Here is a 10,614-nt window from a genome sequence, read left to right on the forward strand (position 1 = left end):
TATCAGCACGGGTTTCCCAGCACACTTCCTAGCACACCATCATGCTGGGACCTAACCAGGAACAGTGGCCCCCACCAAGACAGGGGACTCCAAATTAAAAGGTTGATAACATGTTTCTAATGTACATTCTAGTGAACCCCCTGACTCATATACAACTTTTTACACTGCAAACTGCTATAACCTACCTTTCTACTTTGACACGCCCCTTCTCTATGAAAAAATAGATGTTTCTGATTTTGGGTCATGCTAATACAGTATATTGCTAACTTAATGAAGACAGATGTTTCCTCCTATGAGGCCAAACCACACAACCCCTGAAGATGGAATGCAGATAGAAAGCAGAGAGTCTCTTACCGCCTGGGTGGGTTGCTAACTGGAACATCTGTGGGGAGAATTAAGCGGGAGACATTAGACATCTTTTTTTTTAATGTAACGTCATGCTTGTGTTTGTTACTCTAACTTGTACAACGTGTACCACATGGGAAGGACAGCTAAAAAGTTTGGAATACATCCAGATAGGTCTCAATGTGAGGAAAACTATACAAAAGTATATCTTATTTCCTCTTTACTTCATCTTAATTGACCTTGTTTTATGAAGAGCGGTAGGTCCTGTGTCTCCAAGAAGACAATCGCTGATGAAAACAGACCACAGGAATTGTATTATTAGCGCTATATAGGTCCTGTGTGCAAATCAGCTTTTATGGAAGATATTCCTATTCAAACTATTATTTAATTTATCCAGAGACAATGTGAGCCCTCTCATCTTACCTGGGAGGGCAAAGTTCCAGCCGGACGCCCGTGTCCTCCACCATCCGCTGGGTAACAGGCTTCCACCGTACAGCATCATCAACCCCAGAATTCCCCAGTGGAGAAATGCACCACAACCCACTTAACGGATTACTACGCGTAGGCTTCGTGAGAAGTATTTTAATTAAGCACTAATCGCTTCCTTTTGTCCGACAGAAGTTCACATAGATTTAAATCTCCTTCTTTAGCAAGGATTGTAATTAACAGAGCTTGTTTGGCAACATGACTCAGGTAGTCAACAGCATACTGATATCAACCAGAGTTTCACTGCTCTTTATTCAATTAGAACCATAGCACCTTATGAGACCAGTGGAGAAGAGTCACTCACAATGTGTTGTAATAGAAAGAACACTTTACCTGAAGAGGCCGTGGAGTCTTGTCCCTGTGAAGGATTGTCCTCCTGACCAGCAGGGGGCATTGCATTGAGGTGCTGTTGTGAGTGTGCAAGGGGTGTTGTTACTGCATTGTCCTGTGGTTGGCTTGTGGCCTCCATAGATGACTCGTTTGCCGTTTGCATGGCTTCCACTGGGTCTTTCTCATCAGCACTGTCATCAAACTCAAACTTCTCTCCTTGCTCTTCATCTTCCTCCTCCTCTTCCTCCCTCTGTTGCTGCTGATAATTCACAGTGGACATAAGCTCTGGAACAGAGAACAGAGACAAAGGGATAGTACAAATGTTGAAGAAAAAACTGAAATAATGTGCCTTGTCTGACAAAAACTGACATGCACTTGACTTCCCAAAATGTGCTACAATTTAGAAACTGATTGGAGTTTTTGTTTACAAAGCAAACACATATAAATAGTTAAATGTATAAATACACAAACCACAAAAAGGTATAACAGTTGTTAGTACTAATAAAGTGTACTAAGGTATCTATGTAACCACCATGAACATGCAAAGGTTTTAAGACACTTCAAGTGGAATGTCCATTTCATATACAAGACAAATTATTTTGGTAAAGCTTATTTACTTTGTGCTCTTTTTTCAATGACTAATCGTTGTTTAAACTTTACACAGAACTAAGACTCTAATCTGTAGTTTGTGTATGGGTGCTGGCTGCTGAGAACTCAGGGTGAAACTTGGTGGAATTATGTTGGAATGGGCTCCAGTTCCCCCTATTACAACATTTTGGATTATCTGTACTTATATGTATATTTTTGACAACTTTTACTTCACTACATTCCTAAAGAAAATGTACTTTTTTCATTTCCCCTGACAACCAAAAGTACCTGTTACATTTTGAATGCTTAGCAGGACAGGAAAATGGACACTACACACACATGCTTCATTTGTAAATGATGTCTGAGTGTTGGAGTGTGCCCCTGGCGATCTGTAAAAAGAAGGAAAAAATGGTGCCATCTGGTTTGCTTAATATAAGGAATTTTAAATGATTTATATACTTACTTTTGATACTTAAGTACCGTATATTTAAAACCAAATACTTTTCTTCAAGTAGCATTTTACTGGGTGACTTTCACTTAAGTCATTATCTTCAGGTTAAACGTGGAAGACACATTTCAGTTGAATGCCTTCAGTTGTACAACTGACTAGGTATCCCCCTTTCCCTTTCCCCTTACTCAAGTATGACAATTGGGTACTATTTCCACCACTGGTTTTAGTTTCATTCCAATCTAAATTCCAGAAAAAACAATGGTGTGAAACATCAGCCTGGTCTCAGACTAGACATAACAGCAAACGTTAATCTGGGACACTGAAATTAGTATAATATGTTACATTTGGTATGGTTACATAGGACAGAAGGTAACTTAAGGCTAACATGAAAGTAGGGTGGTTGGGTAGGTGTATAACACAAATGTCTAACAACCCGAAGGTTGTGTATTCGAATTTCATCACAGACAACTTTAGCATTTGAGCTAATTTGCAACTACTTATTACTTTTAGCTACTTTGCAACCACTTAGCATGATAGCTAACCCTTACACTAACCTTAACCCTTTAACCTAACTCCAAACCCTAACCTTAACACTAACCTTAACCCTAACCCCTAGCCTAGCTAACTTTAGCCACCTAGCTAACATTAGCCACAAAAAGTGGCCATTTCTAACATATCATAAGAAATGGATGATGGACATCCACAAATGAATACATACCATACCAAACTTAATATATCATACTAACTTGAGTGTCCCAGATTTACATTTACTATGTTACGCCAGTTTGGAAACATTAGCCTCATACTGTTTAGATAGACATGTATTGTAATACAAAATAACATTTAGACAACTGCAAGATATTTTGTCTATTCCTGGATTCACAGGTCACTAAATCCTTTCACTGGATCATCTGATGTTAAAAAAATTTAAAACAATAGTTAAGTGTGGTCAGAGTTGAGTTGTTGTGACCACTACGCTGTAGTACCTATATTACTGAATGTGGGTCACTAGCAACAGGTTGTTTTGACTAGTTTGCTTTCTCAGTACTGTGAAAAATTCCAATCCTTTAAGCACGGCAGAATTATGGCTGCCTCCAGAACCACAAAGGAAGAGACATGCAACAGAGAGGGGATTACAGTTCCAGTATAAAAGCAGGACAACATTGCTGAGAAAGGCTGTTAGCATAATTAAACAGTCTGACAGGGCTTACCTGAAGATTAAAGAAGATATCTATACCCTGACGGTGATGAGCCCATACGGGTTGTTTTTGTCATTTTAATAGGGTATTCCTCTCACTACATACAACGTGTCTGGCCTAAATACCTCAACCTCATAGCTGGGGGGGGTTTCCCTACATGTAGAGGGTGGCTCTGTATCCTTAGCAGAGCACCACTCCTGAGTCCTGGAGTTCTGGTGAAGTCTCATAGTGCAGCATCTGCTTTACATTTCGATTAGTGCTGAACTGTTTCCTCTGCAGGAACATTCCTGGCCCTGATTGGCCTGTTTGCACGCCCCCTTGGGGAATGACAGCATAGGGTAAAGTGGGGTGGACCAGACCATGGGCGGCAAAAGAGTTTGGAGCTGGCCCATTTGGAGATCATTGCACAATTCATTTTCATCCCAAATCCTCCACTGAATACAAAGTCTGACTCAACCCTCTCCTGACAGTTCTATCAGGAAATTAGGTCAGTTATAGGGAGTGGGGTGCTATAATGTTGTTGGCATGGTGATGGCTTGAAACTACTAAACAGGGATACTTTTCTAATCTTAATTTGAGACGTATTAAACATGAGTGGCAAAGTAGGCCAGGTTTGAAAATTGCAGTCACTTTTCTTCAGGGTAATACTAAGACCATATCCTCACTCGGTTGGTGCAATTCTAGTCATGTGTGGACCCAGCCCACCACGGCCTCTATCCTCTTCGCTGTACCACAAACCCAGTTTCTCCAGACGGCCCACTTATTGCTCTAATAAACAATGAGCCTTTTGTAGGGGAAAAGCTCTGCTCACTCTCAGAAAGCATTGTTTCTGCATTGGTCACTGAACTGCTGGACTGTCTGGGAGTGAGATCACAGGTCAGAGGGTGATGACCATGCTGTGCTGTATGTGATATGTCAGAGCCATGCTCTGCTCAGTATAATGGAGGATCTGTGGGATAAAATCAATGAGAACTGCTCCTCCCTCCGAGTTAAATACTTTAGTAGTCTACCGCCATGTATAATGGAAAAATCACCAGGGTTTTTTCCAGAGAAGGAAAAGCAGGATTGGCAAAATAATCTTTCATAATAAGTTATGTTGGTGTAATTGATATGATCTTTCGAGCAGAGCATCCCCTAAGTTCTTTGACATTGAGCAATATGTATTAAATACTCTAACACAATACAATTGCACAATGGAAATGAATGAGATGTCACTTTTTGCATAAAAAATGCACTTGACATTGCCAGCAGAAAATAGTTTGCTGCCTGACTAATCAAATCAAAGTTTATTTGTCATGTCCGCTGAATACAACAGGTGACCTTATAGTGAAATGCTTACTTACAGGCTCTAACCAATAGTGCAAAAAAGGTATTAGGTGAACAACAGGTAAGTAAAGAAATAAAAACAACAGTAAAAAGACAGTGAAAAATAACAGTAGCGAGGCTATAAAAGTAGAGAGGCTACATACAGACACCGGTTAGTCAGGCTGTTTGAGGTAGTATGTACATGTAGATATGGTTAAAGTGACTATACATATATGGTGAACAGAGTAGCAGTAGCGTAAAAGAGGGGTTGACCGGGGATGGGTGACGGGACACAATGCAGATAGCCCGGTTAGCCAATGTGCGGGAGCACTGGTTGGTCAGGCCAATTGAGGTAGTATGTACATGAATGTATAGCCTCTTCAAACTCAGGAAACCCCCTCCTTTAGTTTAAATACTTTTGTACAACATAAATTTAAAAACCAAACTCGAAGTGAAAAATCTTTTAGACTCCCTGTCAAAAGAGACTAGGATAAGTGGAAACTAAGCTTGAACTAGTTCTGTCCTAAAGGCATTCTTGAGGAAATTGGATACAGTACCTTGCAGAATTAAAATGAAACAAACACAACCACACACCCTAACGCAAATAAAGAGTTCAGCCCAGCCGTGGTGTGGTAATGTTTGGAGAAGATGCAGAGGCGACAAGGAGGTCTTTGGGGTATGGTTGGACCTTGACTTCCAGAACACTCCCTGTTCACTGCTGGATGCAAAAGCAGATGGTGCAATTACAGACAGGAGGAAGGCACATATTTCCTAATGATTCAATGTTTGGGAGTATAGAATGTGCAACTGCAAGCTGGATTCATAGAGATGTTTGAATTCGAACATGAGATGGGAGAGATCTGCTGAACTGAATGTGCAATATCCCCCACAAAGACTTGAGTCCAGTGCTGGCTGCCCGCATAAGGCCCAGGCCGGGGCAGTCATTGGTTAGGCAAGGAGAGGGAGTCAGGGTGCATCAATGGACAATAGAACAGAGCCGCAGCTGGTGGAGAGTATAGACTGAATAAACAGCAACGGAATTCTTACAGAAGGCAGCTAAAACAGCCTTCTTTTATCTAGGCTCTTCCTTGGTTTTATGGAGGGTGGTTTGACTGGTTTCCAAACTTCCACTCTCTACTAGACAGGAGATGCAATGGAACATATCAGTCCAAAGAAGTTCTTCCTCCTTTTTCTGAATATCAAGATCCCAAAGGAAATAGTCTTGTCGTGAAGAGATAGGGATGTGAGACAACCCATTTAGACGCAAGAAACAGTTGTCTGTCATCCTTTAGCTGTCAAAAACAGAGCTCCGTGAGTGGGAGTGTTTGTAACACATACTAATGGATTGTATGCCTCCTCCTTGATTCCCCAACTAACTCCTGCCAAACATTGAGCATAGGGACCTGTTAGATTATCTGACTGTCAGATTTAACTCAGAGTAGAATTTATCATAAACCAGAACTCAGTTTGTTTTTCTCCTGATGTAAGCTCCATTGTAAGCTACAGTACAGAAAGCTGTGTTATAGTGTACTGATTACTGAACATTGAGAACAAATATGTGTCAGCATCATAGACTGTATGGAAAGCATAGTGAAACATTCATGATGCGCTGCTTTCATACGCACTGCCATGGTCGGCACTGTTCAGACATGCAGGTATACATTATTCATACAAGAGCCACATTGGCCTTCAGTTGCCCTCCACTACAGAAGCTGTTGCTGTGCCCACTGTGTACGAAGGTAGTCTGTGATGGTAGTCACACTACTCAAGGTCACAGTGAGTGTTACTGTTCTCCACTGTTTCTCCATCTGGGCTCTGACCACTGACTGTACTGACTATACAGTGGCAAGAAAAAGTATGTGAACCCTGGAAAAATCTGGATTTCTGCATAAAATGGTCATAAAATTTGATCTGATTTTCATCTAGGTCACAACAGCTGACAAACACTCTGCTTAAACCAATAACACGCAAACAATTATATGTTTTCATGTCTTTATTGAACACACGGTGTAAACATTCACAGTGCAGGGTGGGGAAAGTATGTGAATCCTTGGATTTAATAACTGGTTGACCCTCTGGCAGCAACAAACAAATGTTTTCTGTAGTTGCAGATCAGACCAGCACAACGGTCAGGAGGAATTTTGGTCCATTCCTCTTTACAAAACTGTTTCAGTTCAGCAATATTCTTCTTTAGTGTTGTGCCTTTTTTCCTCCACACATAGTGCTGTGTGTTCCTTCCAAGCAACTCAACTATAGTTTCATCTGTCCAAAGAATATGTTGCCAGTAGTGCTGTGTGTTCCTTCCAAGCAACTCAACTATAGTTTCATCTGTCCACAGAATATTTTGCCAGTAGTGCTGTGTGTTCCTTCCAAGCAACTCAACTATAGTTTCATCTGTCCACAGAATATTTTGCCAGTAGTGCTGTGGAACATCCAGATGTTTTTTTGCGAACTTCAGACATGGAATGTATTTTTTTGGACAGCAGTGGCTTCTTCCATGGTGTCCTCCCATGAACACAATTCTTGTTTAGTGTTATACGTATCATAGACTAGTCAACAGAGATGTTAGCATGTTCTTTAGCTGCCACTAGGATTCTTCTTAACCTCATTGAGCATCCTGCGCTGTGCTCACGCAGTCATCTTTACAGGACGGCCACTCCAAAGAAGAGTAGCAACAGTGCTGAACTTTCTCCATTTATAGACAATTTGTCTTACCGTGGAGTGATGAACATCAAGGCTTTTAGACACTTCTGTAACCCTTTCCAGCTTTATGCAAGTCAACCATTCTAAATCTTGGGTCTTCTGAGATCTCTTTTGTTCGAGGCATGGTTCACATCAGGCAATATGAAAAGCAAACTCCAATTTTGTCAATGTTTTTAATACGGCAGGGCAGCTCTAACCAACATCTCCAATCTCGTCTCAATGATTGTACTCCAGGTTAACGGACTCCTGACTCCAATTAGCTTTTGGAGAAGTCATTAGGCTTGGGGTTCACATAATTTTTCCAACCTACACTGTGAATGTTTAAATTACGTATTCAATATAAAACAAGACAAATACAATAATTTGTGTGTTATTAGTTTAAGCAGACTGTGTTTGTCTGTTGTTGTGACTTAGATGAAGATCAGATCTAATTTTATAACCAGTTTATGCAGAAATCCAGATAATTCCAAGGGGTTCACATACTTTTTCTTGTCACAGTACATACCTTGTCACAGTACATACCTAAGTCCAAACATTGCAGGTAAGTCACTTCCCTAATAGCAATGTAATTATAGTAGAAATCCACTTTATATTTGTAACGCAGTCATAGTTGACATTGCACATTCATAAATGTATATTGTACATCCTGTTGTGTTGTGTACATAGCAGTTTTATTACTATGCATACTACCTTCCTCTATTGACTTATTTCTTATTATTTTTATTGATAACGAGCATGTAAGCATTTCACTGCCCCTTTTATACCTGCTGTAAACTGTGTATGTGACAAATAAAATGTTATTTGATGTTAAAAGCACGTGGAGTTTAACCAAGATCAAACATTCTAGGTGTATGGTAAGTCCTTAATAATCAAACATTCCCATCTAGGGTTATGGTTGGGTGTCAGAATGACCAAAACATCACTGTGTGACAGCAGGTTCACTGACCTGGGTGTCCTGTTCCCACACTCTCCATTGTGATCTCTGTCAATGGCGCATCTGAATGATCTTTTCTTGGGCCAATGAAAGCTCGGTTTGAAGCTTTGTGTACATGTTCATTGTTGATACTTCCCTATTGTTCAGTCTTGGCCAGCCAGGGTTGTTCAGTATCATTATACAGAATTGTTAGCTGTTACAATACAGAGGGGGGTTGAGCTGTCCCTTTGATGCTGTCGTAGGAATTTGACTTTGCTATTAAAGTATGAATGTAACTTACCACACAGTTACAGCAAGCATGACGGTTGTGACACAGTACAGAGAGATGGTAGGGCTGTGATGGTCATGGAATTTTGGATGACTTGTTGGTCAGCCAAATGAGCGCGCTCACTGTTAAAACGTCCCCCCCCCACCCCCCTTGCTCCTGACTGCATATGCTGCCACTGAAATATATTATATTTCTATGTGTGCTGCTGCTGCAGGGAGGGGCCGTTGCCTACAATAATGATTCGCTACAACACCTTGCTTGTTTTAGCGAGGAGCAATAAAGTTTCATGTTACAGCGGAAACGGGCACAAATGGCCGACCGTCCCGTCTTCAGTCAGCCATTCTTTCCAATTCTTTTTTTAAAGCTGTTATGACGGTTATTTTATTTTCATGATGGTCTTCATCCATAACTGTCTGTACTAATTCCCCTAGGGCTTCCGGGAGTGGGAAGGCCTCAGCTGTGTATTCACTATGGCGTGAGAGGAAAAGGCGAGTGGGGTCCCATTCATAGGAGAATCTTTGTGGTTTAAGCTCCAGGCCAGACATGCATGGACTATTAATTCATGGAACTTGATTGTCGAACAAAGTTTAACAGTCTGACTCAGGGAATGCTGGGACATCCGACTAAAGCGGGAAACACTACATCTTTCCAAAATGCAGATCAGAGGTCCCCCTCTCCCCATTCCTTTCTCCTCTGTGGGGATGAGGCAGCGTGAAATTCATTCAGGGAGGGGCTATTGTACTCCAGGAAGGAGCCCCAAGACTAGGGCTGGATAGACGACTCCTGTTTCAGCCTGGGGCTATGGAGGGGGTACAGTAATGAATATACTGGAGTGGAGTATCTCTGGCCCAGTTCTGCCTGGAATCAATGTATAGATCCTCCCTATTGATGGTGTATGTCTCTGGACCAGAGTGCCTCATGGTCTTTCCCTTGATAATATGGGTAGCCAAGCCCCAGACACAGCCCTCTCTGAAGGTTAGTCCTGGTGTAATCGTCTGTGAAAGAGTGTATTCAACAAAGAGGCCACCCGGCTTTGAGTATTGCCTCTGCTCTCCTTTCCTCCTCTGTAACTCCGCTGCAAGCTATCGGACCCAGGGTCTGAGAGCACAAAACAACACACCCACCCCCACTCCCTCCATGGCCCCTTCAACAAAGCTCTTGTCTTGATGAACATGCAGAGAAGTGAAACAAAAAAGAGGGAGAGTGTGTATAGTAGAATATAATAAAAATACACCTCTCACCTTCTTGTCCTCGGTAGTATTTCCTCCAACAAGCTTCAGTTACTCCCTGTGGACTCTTTAATCCTGGTTACCTCCCATGAACATTCCGCGTATATACTGGCAGGTTCCTCACTCATTCCTCTGTATGTCTGCTTTAAGAGCTCCTAGGGCTCCGGCAGAATAGACTGGAAATACTGTTTACTTTCCCACATTAGGTCAGCTCCACTCCTCACACTAGCTGCTCTGAATGAGGCTCCCCCTACTCCCTCCTCTCTCGATTCTATGGTTCAGTCCCTCCCTCTCGCTCTCTTTCTCACAATTTCTTGCCCCGTCTTCCTGTCCCTCTTCCCTCTTTTTCTCTCCCCTTATGTTTAGTCCCTCCGTCCCTCCTCCAAATCTCCTGCCCCCTGCTGCTTAACAGACACAAAGCAGGCCAAAGGGCTTTCTCAGCATTGATTGGCCAATGGCAGAGCAAAAGTCTTGACTTCGGCCAATAGAAATGCTAAAGTATGGCACATGCCCAATCAGAGCAGATATGCAGATGTAGAGGGTGGGCCAAGAGGTATTAGGATGGGAAACTTGGGTGAAAGGGGGAATAGTTTGGAACAATGTTAGTGATTACATCACCAAGCCAAGGACTTGAGGAATACAAATTTTTAACTGAAAAAATACTAATGTCAAATGAACTAAGATGGACATCAGTAGAGAGGAAAGAGAAGTACCTGAGAAAATTAGTGCAATATGTGTTTTATAACTACCGTGTAACAATTGTCAGTAAACACATC

At 41.7% G+C, this 10,614-nt stretch overlaps 1 protein-coding gene across 2 annotated transcripts in view; it reads right to left on the reverse strand.

Moving 5' to 3' along the window:
- arhgef10la (Rho guanine nucleotide exchange factor (GEF) 10-like a) overlaps nucleotides 1-10,182 on the reverse strand; it is a 111,535-nt gene extending 101,353 nt beyond the window's left edge. For both annotated transcript variants that reach the window (XM_020490877.2, XM_020490872.2), the window contains exons 1-3: nucleotides 9,851-10,182; nucleotides 1,165-1,446; nucleotides 355-382 (exon numbers count right to left, since the gene is read on the reverse strand). In XM_020490877.2, the coding sequence (XP_020346466.1) occupies nucleotides 355-382; nucleotides 1,165-1,441 (305 nt within the window). In that variant the 5' untranslated portion in view covers nucleotides 1,442-1,446; nucleotides 9,851-10,182. The remainder of the gene's footprint in view (nucleotides 1-354; nucleotides 383-1,164; nucleotides 1,447-9,850) is intronic.
- Between the last annotated feature and the right edge of the window lie 432 nt (nucleotides 10,183-10,614).

The sequence above is a fragment of the Oncorhynchus kisutch genome, linkage group LG1 (genome assembly GCF_002021735.2).
Source record: "Oncorhynchus kisutch isolate 150728-3 linkage group LG1, Okis_V2, whole genome shotgun sequence".
Taxonomy (NCBI): Eukaryota; Metazoa; Chordata; class Actinopteri; order Salmoniformes; family Salmonidae; genus Oncorhynchus; species Oncorhynchus kisutch.